Source organism: Chelon labrosus (assembly GCF_963514085.1).
Source record: "Chelon labrosus genome assembly, chromosome: 21".
In the NCBI taxonomy this organism is placed as follows: Eukaryota; Metazoa; Chordata; class Actinopteri; order Mugiliformes; family Mugilidae; genus Chelon; species Chelon labrosus.
The window spans coordinates 12,818,397-12,837,883 of NC_140354.1; the positions used below are offsets into that span (position 1 = coordinate 12,818,397).

The 19,487-nt window shown below is 40.9% G+C and overlaps 1 protein-coding gene across 2 annotated transcripts; it reads left to right on the top strand.

Moving 5' to 3' along the window:
- Positions 1-760: 760 nt before the first annotated feature.
- rab11fip4a (RAB11 family interacting protein 4 (class II) a) lies at positions 761-16,796 on the top strand. Of its 2 annotated transcripts, XM_084570290.1 has the most exons (15): positions 761-926; positions 6,435-6,522; positions 6,706-6,794; positions 11,282-11,436; positions 11,592-11,753; positions 12,120-12,254; positions 12,853-12,888; positions 13,133-13,241; positions 13,771-13,874; positions 13,995-14,135; positions 14,381-14,462; positions 15,373-15,510; positions 15,645-15,791; positions 15,909-16,052; positions 16,156-16,796. In XM_084570290.1, exons 1-15 carry the CDS (start codon positions 774-776, stop codon positions 16,270-16,272), a joined length of 1,800 nt encoding a protein of 599 aa, XP_084426416.1. In that variant the 5' UTR covers positions 761-773; the 3' UTR covers positions 16,273-16,796. The 2 variants fall into 2 exon arrangements, with proteins under 2 accessions (XP_084426416.1, XP_084426415.1); XM_084570289.1 differs by lacking the exons at positions 761-926; positions 6,435-6,522; positions 6,706-6,794 and adding an exon at positions 8,497-8,607.
- Positions 16,797-19,487: the final 2,691 nt, after the last annotated feature.

Below are 19,487 nucleotides of genomic sequence, written 5' to 3' on the forward strand. Positions count from 1 at the left end.
TAGTTACCATCCCAAAGTTACCGTGAGTCAGGATATTTCTCAAATACTCACAGAGCTGCAGATAGTTTGTTTAATCCTTACTTTCTTTGTCAAATCTGGATTTTGGAGGCTAAGCTGATTCAGGAATAAATTTTACACAAAATTTTGATTTGCTAAACTAAAAAAATAAATAAATACTTAAACCACCTTGATCTATGGATTATTCCAGACCATGGATGTGGGGTTTTCTCCTCGCAAAGTGTATTAATTTGAACAGAGGGTGATTTTTATTTCTTTTATCTGTTTGTATAGTGCACTCACTTGCCAGTTTATTAGGGACACTAATGAAAACAAATGTATTCTGGTGTAACAGCCAGATCTGACAACCCCGTTTTAGTTTCTTTCAGCATAAACTTTAAGACGTACTTAGCACAAGGCAAATTTATGATAAATCTTTCCGGTAGACTTCAACTCTAGGTTAGCCTGCGTCTTCTCCTTCTTCCGTTAACCCTCGCTGTGGCACAATGCACCCGACACACCTGGATCATTAATTAGCCACTGGCCCGTGACGCAAGTCCTCGTGCTCACATCGTCAGCCCTCGTCCTTTTCCGTAACGTCTCGCGCTTCTCCCGATGGTGCGATGCTGCTTATGTCAGAGGCGGCAGCGGCAGCACCAGTCGGTCCGGTGGAGCTGAGCTGAGCAGAGGAAGGACGATGGCGACGACCGTCTCTTGGCAAACCGTTTAATTAAGATTAACGCATATTATCTAGCCCTCACGAAGCCGGCTCTGTCATGGAGGGACAGGTGTTTCCAGACCAGGACCAGCTCCTGCAGTTTCTGAAGAGGCTCAAGGAGGTTTTCGACGTCTGTGACGAGGATGCCGACGGCTTTATCCGTGTGGAGCACTTGGTGGACCTCGGGCTTCAGTTCGGTCAAGGAGACGAGGTGAGAGCTGGGGAAAAGATTACCGTAACATTTTTGGTTTAATTCTGAATATAACAAGCTGTTGTCGGTTGAATAATATGTCTTTAAGGTGTAGTAACAAGTGACAGGAGACCACCTGTCCTACATTAGCTGTCACAGGTATGTTAGAGGTCTTAGTATTTACTCCGACATCAGCCAGTTGCATAATTTCTTGGCTCTCCTTGGTATTACACATATAAATCATGACTACAAATGAGCTGTCATGGTTCTGTTCACCTCTCTGACACATAATGAGTCAGTCTTATCTTTTCCTCACAATTAGCACGGTTAAAACATTTGAAAACCACACAAGTGTTGTCATTTAAATATAATTTTTGACGGATTCTAAAGCTTTATATGTAAGAGGATGTTGGGTCCTTACATCATATTATTAAAATGTTGTTGCACTAGGCCTTTGTCAGTCAATTTAAATCCCAATAAACAACTGGTAATTGTTGGATTTAATATGATGCGTTGATGTATTATAACAATATTGACAGTCAAACGTTTCCCAGTTGATTTTAGGTAATATTATACACCGTGCTGCCAGTACTTTAGGTGTATTGGTGAAAACAAATCCATTTTAATGTGACAGTCCCGCACTAAATCCCCATTCATGATTGTTCTGATGTTCAGTTTATGTTGAAACAGTGGAAGAAAGGTGGTGATTCAGCTGTACAATCATTTATACAAGACATCTGACTAAAATGGTGTCATAATAATAGAAACATGTGTCGGTACAACGCAACACGATTCAGCAGTACTATAAACCACAGCCTCTAAAATGAAAACACAGACAAACTTCGTGAAGCTGAGATTTTGTACGGGACTGTTAGATTAGAATACATTAGTTTTCACACATTAGTGTACCTAATGAAATGCCTAACGAGTGTACGTCGATCCCATCCTCTACCACGGGAAGTTTAATACTGACAGAAGCCCCACTTGACTCGAACGTTAACGCAGCCTGAAGCAGCGTCTGCTCATGATTTTTTCATGATTTTGAATAATTCCTAAAGGCCCGACTACGCTGTAGTATTTCAAACCAAAGACGTAAACACCTGGAGACGATGCAGGCCTATTTTTGGACCCCTTAAAATCATCTCTATGGATTTTAAACGTCTGTCCACGGGATGTACAGTTAACCGGACACAACGTCACCCTGTAAGGAGGGAACGGGAATATCTTAATGTTGTATCTGTTAATGTAGCCAATGATCAGTCTCAGGTGGAGGTGCAATGTATGACACCTGAGGAAAGCAGGTATCCTAAGAACATCATAAGATATCCTAACTTCATCATTTGTAAGTACCGTACTTATTATTTTCATTTCATATACAGTTCTGGTTGTGTTTACGTTGATGCCTGATGTTTTTTTAAGCATTGTCTCCAGATTTAAAATTTCTATAAGATGCATCCATCTCATATATCATTAAACGAGATTATCTATTACAATAAGTAAGACTGGAAATAATTTTTAAGGTCATGTTATTATCTTGTGGGCTATGCTGTTAACAAACGTTTGCTAGCCATTATTGCTCATCATTATTTTATTCTAAAACCTGCACTTCACCTGAAAGATTTGTTTCCAATGAGAGATATATTAGCGTCTCTCACATTAAGTGCCATATATTGTTGTCGAACCCGGGTAACAACAACTCAAACTGATGGTTTTCAGTTCTTTCGCTTGCGACATGAGGACGGAAGGGCGAGAGATGAACCCATCCAGGGTCCTTACAGCCTCAGATAAATAATATGTCACAGTGGGAGTGGATTTTCCTTTTAAGCCGCCATGGTGGCTGAACACCGCGGAACACGTCACTAAAAATAACTCGGCTCCGCTTAAAGACAGCTCCCTTTTCATCTCCCTTCTCCGTTCTCCTCTCATCGCTGTGTTCTCTGTCGCCATGGCGACGAGAGCTACTCAAGGAGCCTGGGAGCGGATTGGTCGATTATTAAGTAATGAAATGATCCGCCCGGCTTGCTGGAGGAGACGGCCAATGAGACGGAGCGCTGCGCCGGGCCTGTATTTACATCTTGTTATTTTTTTTTCCCATGTTAAACCTGAACAAAAACATTTTTTATTTGACTTTATTAGCAAATGCTCAATTTTTGTAATTATTTAGCGTCATCTACATGTACTTAGGAAGCACTAAGGTTTGCAGACTGATCTGAAATAGGAGAGTGGCCCGCCAAACTACACTGCACCGAGAGCTCTGCTTTAGGAAGATAAAAAAGAAAGAGACACTATAAACGAGCACTGATGTGGCCATTCGAATCAGTAAAATTGAACATGGTCTTGCACCATTTTCTTGCCAAATGCTGTGTTGTTGTTTTGTAGGATTTATATAAAGCCTGATCAAAAAAATGTGTTACTTTTGACTATCTATGTCAGTTATTTAACTATAATTTACCCACATTTTAGCTGTATGCAGTCACTCTCCAACTTTTTCTGATTTGTCAAAGACTGGGGTGGGGATACAAAGCGTTAGAGCAGCCTGTTTTGTTGACTGTACGTGTTAGGAGGAGGAAAACCTGAATAAGAGAGAGATTTCTGCTCCACATTTGAATGAATACCGGTTCCAGCGAGGCCTCCTTTATGAATATTTGATTTGACCCCGGCTCTCCTGCTGCTTTAATAATTGATAAACGCTGTGATTACTTCGACTGATCTGATTAACTGAGAATTAATCTCTAAGTATCCATACCGCCGATCATTAAAGTCAGTCCAGTCTCGCTGTTTTTTTCCTCAGTTTTTAAATTAATAATAACCGCGTTTCGTCCTCCTGGCCTGCCATTTTCCAGTGTTCCCTGGCAGTCCGCAGAACAAACTAATTGAGAAAAATGGTTGGATACAGCCCCAGGTTAGAGACAGCCACAGTAACTGGTAGCAAGCCAAGCAAGCTAGGAGGAAACACTGTCAGCGGCATTATTCAAGTGTGCTGCGTTTCAGAAGGGCTGCCGTTGGCCGCAAACTGCATTTAAACTTCAATATTTGACTTTTTGTGAAGGTTATTTGAATTTGGAAGTGCTTATTTGTCTCTTAGACCAGTGCTCAGTTGGCCAGCAGTAGGATTTAGACAGTTTGCACAACTCTCGCTTCACTTATATATATTAAATGCACGTACATTGGGATACATGCCCATTAGTGGACATTCCTTAATAATTTTATGCATCATAAATCTTGTCTTAGGAAGGCCTACTTAAAATACAAACAGTGACTTTAAGATGATTCTTAATCTTTTGTATCGACTGGTTTCTGCCTGTGTGACACTGAGGAGTCTGCAGGTGCTTGATGTGAAATGGATTGCACAGCATGTTGACACCTTCGTTTAATCTCCGAGCTCTGTGCCTGAGAGATAACGGTTTTCCAGACCGCATGCCGCTCCGTAGAAGCCGGTGCGGCACAGGTTGTCTCACGGTGCGCCCTCTGCTCTCAGTAGGGTTATTTTCATCTATTTATCCGGGCTCTCACATCAGAGCTTATTCCTAGATCAAAGCCTGTGTAGTATTTCTTCTCTAAGCATGACTGACAACAAAGGCGTCATCTTCTGTAGAGTTATTTCAACCAAAGGAATTGTTGCATCAGCTTTGTGTCAGAGGTAATTGACGAGGGGACGGAAATAAAAAGTTCCTTAGTGCCGAGTGGCTTTTATATCAGAACATTAAAAACAACAGAAACATAAAACAACTTCACTTTTGATCTGTTGATTCTCTTGGTAACCTTTGTTAACAAAGATCCTCTTTTGTCTTCAAAACTGCTTTAGTTCTTCGTGGCATAGATTCAACAAGGTGCTGGAAACATCACTTCAGAGTTTGGTCCACAGCTACCTGACTGCAGCACTCAGTTGCTGCAGATGTGTCTGCCGCACACCTATGATATGAATCTCCCTTTCCACCACCACCACCACCTGTTTGAAGCATTGATAAAAGACAGGATGGATCTGTGCTTTCACGCAGAAAAATGAGACCCTACCATCCTAATGTTGCAGCAGTAGTATCTCTTCTATTGTCCAATTTTGTGAATTCTGTGTGGTTATTGGAGATACTGTTGCCTTTCCACCAGCTCCAACAAAGTCTGGCTCTATGATTCTTTGGCCTCTGGCATCAATAAAGCTTTCTCGACCAGAGAACTGCTGCCATTCACTTAATATTTACTCTTTTTCAGACCATTCGCCTGTGAAACACAAAGATGGTTGTGCATGAAACTCCCCGTAGATCAGCAGAAATGCCCAGACCAGCACGTTGTTATGACTACTGTATGTCTGCATGCCTAAATGTTGCTGACATGGGACTGCCTGATTAGGCATTTGCTTTATCGAGCAGTTGGTATTCCTAATGAAATAGCCAATGCAAGAATGTGAGTAGAAAGTCTCATTCAGTAATCACCTGGATTTTGAAGACATTGATTCAGTTACTACTTATACAGTAGTATCAGCAGTGACCACAGTCCAGTTGGTTCCTAATGGGGCGGCGTTGTAGAGTCGTATAGTCCTTCTCAACCTCCTCAACCTGTCCGTGGAGCAGGACAACGACAGCAGGGTGACTCTGAACGAGCTTCCGGCACAAATTAAACGACCTTAGTCTCCTGAGGAAATAGAGACGGCTCTGACCTGTTTTGTATACTGAGTCTATATTAGGCAATCAGTCCAGTTTGTGATCCAGCTGTAGATCCAGGTACCTATAGGGCTGAACCACCTCTACACACTCCCCGTTGATGGTTACAGGCTGCAGGTGGGGCCTGGACCTTTTGGAAATCCACTACCATCTCCTTGGTTTTAACTGTATTGATCTGGTTCGCTCCTCACCACGAAACAAAGTTGTTCACCAGATTAAATCCCCGATACACCCCATAGCTGAGGCTAATGATGCACCATATTACAATTTAAACACTTGTCACATTATATAATACAAACACTGAGTCGTCCAAGAAGCTGCAGCGCGTCACCTCCAGCGGACTGAGAGGCGATCCAGCTGTGATCCAGCTGTTGTGCAGTCAGCAGAAGCCGATGTCGCTTCTGTCTTTGGGTTTTCAGTGGACGTGAGGTGACAGGTTAAAACAGGAGAGAAGCACATTCAGCTCAGGTTACCGTGAACAGTGTTGACACTCAAAATAAAAGCAAAAAATAAAATAATATACATTTTAGTCATTGTTGTTAGAGCAGATTTTCTTTTTTACACGGAAACATTTAGTATCAGCTGCTGCTCTTTTGATGTTTGCTGCAAGTCCGGCTCCCTGATTGACGTATACAGGCCAAGTCCCTGACAAAGTACTGACATTACATTTTGGTAAGGTTGTTGCCTTGCGGGTTTTTAGCAAATGAAATGCAAATCAAAATGAAGGCCGAGTTCAACGTCTGGTTTCAGTCTGTCGGTGCAAAGAGTTTTGTTTTCCTTTTAAAGGTGTAAGGACAGCGAGTGCCTTACTGTGTTCACGCCGTAAAGATTTGCAGCACCTCAATAAAACTGACTGAGATTTTGTGTCTTGCAGGTGAAGAAGTTGACAAGGTACCTGGATCCAAATGCTCATGGCAAAATTAACTTCAAAGACTTCTGTCATGGAGTGTTCGCTATCAAAGGTATGAGATATGTAGTCTGTTCTTAGAGCGCTTTGTGAATCTTGTCACCTTTACAGCAGGTTTACTGTTTCCCTCTGTTGTTAGTCTTTATGTTCAATAAATCAGATGATTGCTTTGCCTTCATGTTTAACATATAGACATCAGTGGCATCAGTCTTTTAACTTTTCTTTCTTTCTTTGCTAGGTTGCGAAGAGATACTGAAAATGGCCGTGGGTCCTCGCAGTCTTTCCACCAGCCAGCCGTCCGTCACAGACAATGGCTATATTTACCAGGTACCTATAGTTTACAGCTTTGACTTCAAAGTGGGTATACTCTCGAGAAGTTTTGTGACCCATTGTTGCCCCCCACTGAACTCATGTAGATGAGGAAATTCAGCGGCATTTATAGTGGCAATAGTTGTCAAGCATGGTAGTGCAAGGTGTGTTCTGGAAAATGTAAGGCTTCCCCCTGCTTAGTTTATAGAAATATAGTAGAATGTAACGCCATACTATGATAGGCCTGGTAGATTTTTTAAATTGTATACATGGACTAATGAGAATTTGTCCAATAAACTGGTGTCCTTTGTGCAGGACAGACACCAAAAGATAAAATATTCAGCTAAATCCATAATAATATTACACTTTCATCATTTTTAAGTCAAAAATATGTATATTTTTTTAAAGTTTGACTCAGTATTTCTAAGGCAAAATGTCAGAATTTAGCAAAGTGGTACGAGCCTCAACAACAGTAGAATTCAGGGCTATGTTTAATAGTGAAAGTAAGAGCATTTCCACACGTACAGTGCGAAGAGAATTCAAGGCATTGGGACTGAACAGCTGTGTAGCCTTAAGAAAACCACTAATCAGTGAGGCTAACTGGAAAAAAAGGCTTCAGTTTGCTAGAGAGCATAAAGATTGGACTCTGGATCAATGGAAGAAGGTCATGTGGTCTGATGAGTCCAGATTTACCCTGTTCCAGAGTGATGGGGGCATCAGGGTAAGAAGAGAGGCAAATGAAGTGATGCACCCATCATGCCTAGTGTCTATTCTACAAGCCTGTGGGGGCAGTGCTATGATCTGGGGTTGCTGCAGTTGCTCAGGTCTAGGTTCATCAACATTATGTGCCCAAAGAATGAGGTCAGCTGACTACCTGAATATACTGAATGACCAGATTATTCCATCTATGGATTTTTTCTTCCCTGATGGCACGGACATATTCCAAGACGACAATGTCAGGATTCATGGGGCCCAAATAGTGAAAGAGTGGTTCAGGGAGCATGAGACATCATTTTCACACATGGATTGGCCACCACAGAGTCCAGACCTTAACCCCATTGAGAATCTTTGGGATGTGCTGGAAAAGGTTTTGTGCAGTGGTCAGACTCAGTTCTTGGTGAAAAATTTATGCAAAACACTGGATGGAAATAAATCTTGTGACATTGCAGAAGCTTATCGAAACAATGCCACAGCGAATGCGTGCTGTAATCAAAGCTAAAGGCGGTCCAACAAAACATTAGATTGTCTAGAGTGACCTTTTTTTTTTTTTGACCAGGCAGTGTACATCACCCTCAATCTCATTTGTTTTCCTTCAGTATCAGTTTTTGTCCTCCTAACATTACACCTAATATTTTGTATTCATGTCACAAAGGGGCTTCCATACACGTAGGCAGCACATTTGAGATGGTTTTGCATTGTAGCATATATAATAAAAATATATCTATAAATTTGCTGTGTTCACCTGTGTCTTGCAGTGCATGGCTGCTCATGTCCTTGCCAGAGATCAGCCCAACCGGATAGTTGCCTAGCAACAGCAGAGCCAGATAGAGAGGGCGAGTTAGAGAGTGAGAGTGAGAGAGAGCGAGAGAGAGAGAGAGAGGGGTGTGGCTTTGTCCCAGTTAAAGCATCATGTGTTTTTCAAATGTGAATGACTGAGCTGCAGTGTTACATGTGGGGCGAGGGATGGTATGTGTGAGCTTTAAAGACGGGGGGGGCATTTTTGTTTGACCGCCATGATCACGGATATTCACACATGCTGCACACGTACAAAGGGATGTGACTGGTGACTTGGGACTTGGAGAGGAGACACGTGGTATGCACTCTTAACGGGGTAAGGTGTGAATGTGTTAGACTGATTGACTGACTGACTGAGAGAACTTCCAACTAGATTTAAAACTGATCAGTCAATGCTTTATTTTATGTGCTGGTAGTCTGTGTGGTCGTGCTTTGGGTTGTTTTGAACAGAATTTGAGTGTGTGTGATGTTAAATCCTTGAAATTGAAGCCTATATGTTTTCTATGCTCCACCTACACAGGTGCTTTCATTTAGTCTGGCTAATTAGATCTGTTCTTGGGGCGTTGTTTCAAAAAAATGCGCTCAAAAGACCTCGCCAGTGCTTGGTTACTTACACTGCACCTCTACTTTTTATGTTCCTTACTTGTGCGTGCGGTTTGTGTTTGTGTTTGTGGCTTATTCTGCTGAGCCAACACATATTTTGGCTAGACTTGGCAGGAAATTCACAGGTGTACCTGATGACATTAAATTTAGCCCAACTCTGGAAGTATTGGGAGCATCTGGATGTTTGCTTCAGGAACACGGTTTGAACTGTGCGATGAGAGACAAACCACTTACCCCAAAGCCGTTTTTAGACACTAAAAATGTGCAAGATCTGTGCAATCTGACACAAGCTAATTAAGGAAACTGTTTACAGCGTTTTACAGCCTTGGCACTCGAGATAAAAGCGTACCTTTTGAGCAATTTGATCCAATTTACTTTAGAGGTTGGAGGATTTGGCCTTGAGGTGCTTGAAAATATCCAATTCAAGTTTTTCTGAATTACCAGAAGCTGTCTGAATTAATCTCAGTCGCAGCATTATCAAGCCATTCAGAAGGCTGAGTCCGTATCAGGATTAGAGCCATGGACGTTGAAATGGAGCTAATGCACAGCTCCACGTGGCATCCTTGTTATGAAATACTGAACTCACCAACAGTGTAATGTAATGGTATTTTTTTAAATGATTTAAATTAGTTTTTGCATCTCTTTAATAGCACATGTAACTTTTGAAATTTCTCTGTTCCAGCAATGCTATTTTGATATAGCTGTATGTTTTTAAACACACAAATTCATATGAATAATTATAGAAATTGTATGAAACGGTTGAGTTATCAATTGTTTTACCTTTAAATCCAAGTGACTTGGATGAGGCCAGTTGCTTTTGTTTCAGCTTTGCTTTTTCCTGGCCTAGATAAATGTCTTTGCAGATGCATCGTTATTCAAATGTATGATGCAGATTGATAAAAAGAAAAAAAATAATGTAGGCAGTAGGATTAAAAGACATTTTTAATTCAGGGCAAATCATTTCTAAGAGACACTCCTAAACATCTTTGTTGTAGCGTCACCTTGAGGCTGTTGGCTCAGATATTTTATACTCGTCTTGTTCATGACATCCTAAACCAAACAACCATAGTCTTTATGGTGATTGGCCCCGACCAACTCTACTGAATATCACTGCAGTATGCTGAGAAAAGTTTGACAGCATTGGCACGAGTCCTTGTACCAAATATGGATATTTTTCATATAATTAAAGGAATAATAATAAGTTTATTTGTACTTGTAGGTGTATAGTTAAGCAGAATGAGTCCTCGGTATTGGTGGTGACGACAAAGTTGGTTTCCTTGGGAGATTTTTAATTTCAATCACAGCCCCTCAGCGAAGGATTTCTTAGCCAAAATTGACACAATACAACTGAACACCACACAATCCATTGCTTCTCTGTTCAAAGATATTTCTCTGTCATTTCAAAGTCATTCTCATATCTCTTGCAGCATTGGAGGTAATTCAGCTGACCACACAGGAGCCATCATTTAAAGTCTGGGAGGCTTCATTTCTAATGGTCTAACGGCGGACACTTCATAGTGCCATATCCGCACACATATCTTTTCATCTCAGACAAAAACATGTGTATAATTGATGAATGAAAGACGCCTGTCTCTAAGAGTCCACACTGTGACTCCTGGACCACGTGTTGGCACGTAGACAAATAGAGAAATAAGCCGTCATCTTTAGCGAGACGTGCTGTGAAAGCTTTTTTTTTTTTTTTGTCTTTTAAAGATGAAAATATTTTGTGTATGTGTGAGAGATTGGGTGTGACCGTGCTGTGGCACCTCAGTTGGGTGAAGCCAGACATGGGACATGCATTATTAATATACATATCTGGGGCATGCAGTGTCCCTCTCTGTTTTAGATAAATCAACCCAGGGGACTATCTCATGGTGAAATACCAGAAGTGCAAATTGTGTTTAATTCTCTTCTAAACCTACTTGATACCAAATTAAACTCTAATGCCTTTTAAATAGACTTACTACAGGAAGCAGCTCATTTGAATCAATGGGTCTCCTGCTATGTAACTTATCTGCAGTTTAAATTTGAAGCCAGGCTTAAACCTTCCTGTTTTGACTGTGTTATGCCCTAGACTCACTGACGCGTCCTCAAAAGGAGTGATTAAAACTCTACCTGTGGTTTGTATTCTGTAAAGTTGTTGGAGATTTTTATAGGTCTTGGTTTCAACACGTCTTTCCCCAGACTATAACCTAACCCTGACATACCCAAGAGCCGCTAGAGGTCACTGTACCTTGAATTTTAACCTAAAACTGTTGCATATTTTGTTTAACAGAAGTTGGAGCTCCAGCGTGGACCCTATATGTGTTTTAAAGGGTAAACAAACAAATAATGTTACCCAGAAATGTTGCCGTTTTTACTCACTGACTCCGTGTCCGTGTGTGCAGAACGGCGAGGCAAAGCTGGGCCCTCCGATTATCATGTGTACGCGGTCTTACCCAGAATGCAGTGCGTTCAGTGGCGCAGACGGGGAGTGTGACATGGACAGCAGCGCCGAAAACACCAACAGCTTGGACACGTTGCACCCAACACGACAAAACAGGTCAGTCATGACAATATCTGATGAGCGACTAGAACTTAAAATTTTAGTGTGTATCTGTAATTGATAAAAAATAAGTATTAGAAAGAGGGGTTACTTTATTTATTTATGTCTGTCTGTCTGTCTGTCTGTCTGTCTGTATGTTTCTGCAACCTTAGCCACCTGATTGGCTCAGCGGCTGCATCCGTCATCTCCGGGGAAGAGCAGTTCGAAGACTACGGTGAGGGGGAGGATGTGGATTTTACTCCCAGCAGCCCTTGTCCTGAAGATGACTCCCGAACTAATGGCTTCTCAGACCTGGGATCCTCACTTCCATCCAGGTCTGAAAACACACACCGTTGGCCGCAGTTACAGAGAGAAACTTAAGATCATTTACGTACTCCTAGGAGGAAAAGCATGTGGACAACAATCTGATATCCAGCTTCATTAATACATCATTTATCATCTACCATTTCATGGAAGTATTGAAATAATCCCTGCTGACTGTCACGATGCAATGCACTAAAGACATGGACGAACTGTGCACATCTGCAAATTATTTAACAAATTGTAGATGGTAATAAGTCTGTGAAGGATAGATAGTAATAAGAAAACCAAAGGCTTTTCTCATTGCAGAGTGCAGCACTCACTGACATCTATGGATATTCTTGCGAACGTATGCATCGATGTGTTCTTTGTCATTTCAGTGCGGGTCAGACTCCTCAGAAGATGCGGCAGCTGTATAACAGTGAGCTCCTGGACATCTACTGTTCTCAGTGCTGCAAGAAAGTCAATCTACTCAATGACCTGGAGGCTCGACTCAGAAACCTCAAGGCCAACAGGTAGAGGACTCGCTCATGTCCTGTCCCTTCAGAGGACATTAACCTGACCAGAAATGTTAGCCTAACCTGAACCTAAAACCTGATGTTATGAGGATTTGCTTTTCATCCCCAAAAAAAGGAAACGAGTCGAAGCACTGTTTAAACTGATTTATGCGCGTACAGTCCACGTGAGCATTCACACAAAGGCAGAGCGGGACCAGGACGATAGCGGGGTAGTCGGAGAGACGCTCCGGCTGCTGCCTCAGCATCGCCTCGATTTAACAAAGCTCAGATTAGCTCTCTCAGAGACATCCACCCATCCAACCCAAATCCCACCCTCTTTATTCGCTCTCGGCACCAGATGCTGCACCCACATCAAAGGGGGGTGAGCCTGAGCCGTTGCCGTGGCAACCAGTTCCCCTCTCTGCTGGGATGAGTGGTTGCAAGTTTTTGTCTTTCCCTGCTGTGTGTGTGTGTGTGTGAGAGAGATGGCAGATTTTTAAGTATAAATAACAGAAGTTAAATCAAATGATTGTTAAAAAAAAATAGATTTAAAAGCAACACTGAAAATCTGTGTTACTGTCAGTGTGTGTGACTCAGATTGTCTCTTGTGTTTCAGTCCTAATAGAAAGATTTCCAGCACAGCTTTTGGACGGTGAGTAACCTGACCTTCATACAAATGACGTTTTCTTTTTTTTCTTCATAATAAAATACTACAGTGAATCATCCTCTTTCATTGTAAAAAGGGGATGGCCAGTTACTTGTTTCTGATCGCGTACAGACTTCATCACATAAATGAGTTATTCAAATGTATTTAGCGCTAAAATGGAAGCCTGAACATCCCATCTTTCATCGTGTTGTCTGTGGTGGTTGTCTGATGTGTCCTCTCCTCCTTGCAGCCAGCTGTTCCAGGCCAACCACAGTGTGTTCGGCTCCAGTCAGGGCAGCAGCACGGAGGACTTGTTCACGGACAGCATCGACTCCTGCGACCTCGACATCACAGAAAAAGTACAAAGATGCACATGCAGACAAAAATCTGTCCTCTTGTTGTGCCTTTTTCTTTTTCCTGAAGACATAAAACTAAAACTGTTGTGACATTTTGCATATGAGAAAAATTAGTCTGACATCATTTTCATGTCTAAATATGGAGTTCCTACCAGCAGTTGCTTAGATTAGCAAAAAGATCTACAAGTCAGTTAAAATCAATCCAATCAAATCTACTTAACTGGACAAACAAATGTTTTAAATGAGCTTAGAAACACAATGAGAAGTTGCTCAAGAGCTGTAGCAGAAGAGGACTGAACATTTTCTCACAACTTATTCCACTTTCGCATGCGTTCTGCCTCGTTTGTGAAACTACATGCTGAAAATCGGTTTTGAATTTGTCTATATCATGGATTCGGGACAAGCTGCTTTTATGCGCTGAGCTGCACCTACATGATTTTCTGTTTGTCGTGCTATAAATCAGATATTTAGAACAACGGTAAAGCATGGCCTTACACACACGGTGAGTCAAAAACCTGGTTGTCTTACTCAGGTCAGCTACCTGGAGAAGAAGGTGACGGAGTTGGAGAGCGACAGTCTGGCCAACGGTGACCTCAAGTCAAAACTCAAACACGAGAACACACATCTTGTGCACAGGTATGTGAAGACGTGAGAGCATGTATTCCGATGTTACCCGTTATTGTGTTAATCATTGTATGTTCACTGCATGTAATGCTTTTTGTTTTTTTTGTTTTCTCACTCGGTCTATGTGTGCAGGGTGCACGAGCTGGAGGAGCAGGTGAAGGATGCCGAAACGAAGGCTACAGAGAGTCTGGAGGAGGAGATGAAGAGGCACCGGGAGGTTTACACCAAGATGGAGAGAGACAGAAACACAGAGAGAGACCTGCTCTGTAACAGGTAAACGCACCAAGAGACCATTCAACAGTAATCCACTGTCTTAAAAACAAACACGTCAGTTAATGCATACAGGAAATGGAATTTCTTCTGTAAAATTACCGCAATTATATCCTGTTGAAAATAGGTCTCTTTGTGATAGTTTGATCAGGACATGAAGGGTGCAGTTCCAGACTATAATAATGCAAAAAAATCTGAACTGGGAACAAGACTTTTACCGCGTAGTATTTGTTTGTGTGCATCCACAGGGTTCAACAGCTGGAAGAAGAGAATGGAGAGATGAAGATAAACGTGTGCAGACTCAAGTCTCAGACAGAGAAACTGGACCAGGTTAGTGCAATTCACCGAAATGATAATTAAGTCATTCACAGCTTGGATCTTTTTTGTAGCTGTGGTGATTAATAACTTTATGGTCACCAAGATGAAGTCTTGGCAAGTGTTGGAATACTTTTATTTTGAAGAGAAAATAAGAAACGGTGGCTAATACAAAAAAAAAAAAAAAAAGAAACTCAAATTATAAAAAAATTATTCTTTAATTGTATGAATTCATGTTGAAAGAGTTTTGTTACACCACTACACAATATAATCTAGGCTATCATTTGACAATTTGATCACTATCACGCCGTATTCACTTATTGCTCGACAAGGACCATGTGCGACTGTATGCAGATGACACTGTTGTTTATTACAATGACTCCATTACAAGGTCTAAGAAGGAGCTAACAAATCCCTTATCTGTTTTTAATAGATCAATCAAAAACTGGCGACTATTTGTTACAAACTTTATCTTTTAGGCTCCATATTTAGCATCTTCTAGGATAGAAATTTAGTTTTTTCCATTCAGAAACAATCATTGCTTTTCTGTCTCGATTAAATAGAGGCTTGTTTTTTCTTCCCTTAGCTTGATGATGAGGATGCACTGCTCCTATTTGAAACTTGAATCTTTATTTACTATATACAGAAGGAACAAGTGTAGAGGGGTTTAATGAGCGTTTTGGTACGCTGCACCTTCTGCTTTAGACGATGGTTTCAAGTTTTTTTTTTTTTGTTGCTGGTGTTTCATTTTATTTGCTTGTCTCCATCGTTGTGGTGTTTTCATCTCGGCTACGACACTACGCAACACTACGAACTAATCTCAGTGACGTTTCCCTGATTAAATAAAGGGTTGTGCGAGGAAGCGGTAAATAATTTACCAATTTTCTGTCTCCTTTTTTTTTTTTTTTTTTTTTTTTTTCTGCAGGAGAAGCAGAGGATGACTGACAAGCTGGAGGACACGAGTCTAAGGCTGAAAGATGAGATGGATCTGTACAGGAAGATAATGGAGAAGCTCTGGCACAACCGCAATGCATTCCAAAAAGAAAAAGAGTCTATGCAGGAGGTGGTGATCTATCTCTATCTATCTATCGCTCTCTCTTTTGCAGGCGGCTTACTTAAAATAATAATTCTTCTACGTATAAGAATATCATGGGAAATATTCCAGACTTCTATTTAAATCTTTTTTTCTTTCTGCAGTTGATTGATGATCTCCGCCGGGAGCTGGAGTATCTCCAGTTGTTTAAGCTGGAGATGGAGCATCCTGGAAAAGGCAAGGGGCTGTCTGAGTTTAATGCCAAGACCAGGGAGATGGAAATGGAGCATGAAGTCAAGAGACTGAAACAGGTCCACACACAAATACGACACTGTCACTGTTGCTTCATTTGTACTGAATCCAGTGGAAGTAATACCATAACATAAGGGAACATACGCTGTAGACTTGATGTCTCTTTGTTTCTTTAGGAGAACCACAAGTTGCGGGATCAGAACGATGACCTGAACGCTCAGATTCTTAGTCTGAGTTTATATGAGGCTAAGAGCCTGTTTTCTTGTCACACCAAAGCCCAGTGCCTGGCAGCTGAGATTGACAATGCATCCAGAGACGAGGTTAGTCTCTCAGTGGAGGATGAATCAAATGTTTTTTTTTTAATATATATATATATATATATACGACTACTAATCTTTTTCTCTTTCTTCTTGCTTCTCTCAGCTCGTCGACGCTCTCAAGGAGCAGGAGGAGATCAACCTGCGTCTGAGGCAGTACATGGACAAAATCATTCTGGCCATTCTTGACCACAACCCCTCCATCCTTGAGATCAAGAGTTAAACATCACACACACACACCCGCCACACTCTCTTGTATTAGTGTAGTTGTGCTAATCTACCAATATCTTAATGTTAGCCTACGCGTTAAAGCTGTAATCCTTAATATTGCTGTCCTGGTTACTGGTCCTTCAGCAGCGGCTTGTGCATAGCTTTGAGGAAGTCAGTAACTGCTGTTTTCCATCTTGCAACGAGTAACTGAATGTCATTCTGCTTCATGAGAACGTAGTCGCTGCTTAAAATATATCTCATCAAAGATGCAGAAGTACAACTGCAGTGCGTACTAACCGTTTTCGGACTCCTTCACAATAAAAGCTGCCCTGTATTTCAGCTGAACGCTTTTAATGTGGACTAGAAAATGTAGGATCTGTTCGGCTAATGTTGAATTTCCACTGAATTCCTCGTACTGTAAGAATGAAGCCTGTTTGAATCTAGCACAGGAATGGCTGCCATAACAAGAACTATTGTATAAAGCTATAATTACAGAGTGTAATACCATTAAATGGCCTTTTTTAAAAAAAAAAAAAAGGCACAGACCAGGGTTTGATATTATGAAAATCTTAAGGATTACAACTTTGAACCAGAGCTTGAATAATGAATGTCTCTGAAATCGTTGCTAACAAGCGTAGTCATGTGGACGCGCACACAAATGTATATCTCTACCACCCCAGCAGCTGATGGCCACGTTCACTCGAATTTACTGTTTACAAGTCAGTCTGTCGATCACTGTCGAGCTACTCTGCCGTGTCTAAACCTATCCACCAATGTTTTCTCATTGTACACTTGAAACTGCTGGAATTTGATGTGTGAAGAGTAAAAAAAAGAAGAAAAAAAAGCATTGTTCACTTTATTCCTTGTAATAGTTGAAGGCGATCACACTTTGAGTTGAATGGTTTACTTACATATCAATCAAATGCAGCAAAGGGTCACATATCTCTAGGAAATGGATTTGAAGAGCTGTGAAAAATGAAACGCTTGAAGATGGTTTGGTCCTTCACTTACTCCTAAACTATTGGACATACAGAAATGTCTAGAATCAGATTTTACTGACATGTTAACGAGGATAGTTTAAAATGATTAAACGTCCCTATTGCTACTTTTACATGGACACCAGTATTTCTCTAGTAATAAAATAAAAATGCCACATGTGACCGATTGGAATAGAAGGACCTGATCAGAAGGAATTTTCAATCGGATTGAAAGCTGTTCTTCTGTTGAATTAACTGAACTTGATCAATAAATCAAAAACGATTTCCATCTGTTGAAAGAAGCATTGCCCATGTCAACGTAGCTGTTGTTCTCCAGTGTAAGCAACCTCCTCAAAGTAGGATGGCTTAAAGAATCCCTTTACTAGTCAGCTAGACTTCTGCTAATTTAAATTGAATATTGACCAGAAACCAGAAATCTGTTCCACAGGCGTGTCACAGTGAGCACTATAAGATGTTACGAATCAAACTAGTTTTGCTCCATTGCACTAAATGTTCACAAAGTCATATTTTCATATTTATTAATTTTTATTGGTTCTTCCACAGTCTGTGCATTTGCATACTGGATATATATATATTATTTAGCACTTTTCCATCAAGACATTTTATAATCATTTTTATTTTCTGACACGGTATTTGTGATTTCATACGTTGTAAATGTTGTACAGAATATAATTACGCTGTTTACGTGCAAGTCACTTATTACAAAGCCTCTGTGAGAGGTTTGACACTAAATATGTGTAGGTTATAATATATATAGATATATATATCTATATAGCACACCTGTGTCTTAGCCAAAGTGTATTTGCCTGGAATAATTATGTTAAAGTCTGTGTAATTCAGAATTTCTCAACACGTTATATACATGTTAGAAAATTATTGCCACATTAAAGTTGTTTTCATCGCCTTTGTGTTTTCAGTATTTTTGCTTGCTGACGTACAGTGGAGCTATAGCAACATCACGTAACACTACCCCTCTGTTAATAATATAACTTTAAACACTAGTGTGAATTAGCATCTGTGCTCCTGCTTTATTGAATGCTACTACACTTGGTTTGCTAGCTAGCTATGCCTTCATCCTCCAGAGTTGGAAAAGAGTTGAGGATCACCACCACCTCTACACTGACTATTTAACACTGAGTAGCTTCAATAGAGACAAATAGGGTTCACAGGTACGTCTGCTCTTATCAGGGAATGGGGCCAAACCAGCTAGCCTTCCCTTCATGCTAATATCTAGTGCCAATGTCTGCAGTTCACATCCACCAATGGGTGTACAATATAAGTTCAAAAAAGGGAAATAACTCTGTACAATATAAGTTGCCTTTGTCCGTTCTGCTAAATTTTGTACGAGGTGTAGCCTTACATCCCTTTCATGTTAGCCAGTGATGGCGAATACTAGAAAATCTACTGCTCCAAGGGTAATCCTTCTCCAGATGTGCACTGGTATAGCAAAGACCATTGAGTTATATTTAGATCAAGATTGTGGCACACTTTTGAGACCTAATTTAACAAACATAGCTGCTTCTTTTTTTCCCCCTTTTGGTTCGTAGCCAAGTTAGTCTTAGGTGTGACTGCTTTACACAGACTTTAAACATGGTGGAAGAAAAATATTGTCTCACAATTCACGTGTTCACACTGATTTCTGTTACTTGTGTACCACTCAAATGGAACTCTGGGTGACTAAATGTGTAAATAAAAATCCATTTGCTTTGGCATGACAAACCAGGCCCTTTTGTTGTTCTTTCTTCTGCAGCAGGTTTCGTGAATTTTCTGTCCTGTTACCGAGTGGAATCCAGCTCTCTTGGTAATGATTACATTACCAATGGCTCTGTTTACCAGGGGGGTATTCCAGAAAGCAGGTTTACCGCTAACTCTGGGTATGTAAACCCAGAGTTAGCGGTAAACCTGGGATTTCGGTTCCAGAACGCTCAAAAATGATCAGGCTATGTAAGTAACTATAGTAACATAGGCTCTGAACTTAACCTGGTAGGGGTAGGTTTTGTTCAGGTTATGTTCGGGTATTTAAGTGCACGTTCAGCCAGACCGCTGTTTCCACACTTGTCACACAATGACGTTTCCTTTTGAGGAAGATCCAATTGACATTGAAGCACAAATCATTGAGGCTATTCACCGTGAGAGGGTGATAAGACCACGACTTAATATCCTTTCTTTTCCTGATGAGTTTTTGCCAGAGCGCTACTGTTTTTCTGCGGAATCTTTAATTTATTTAAAC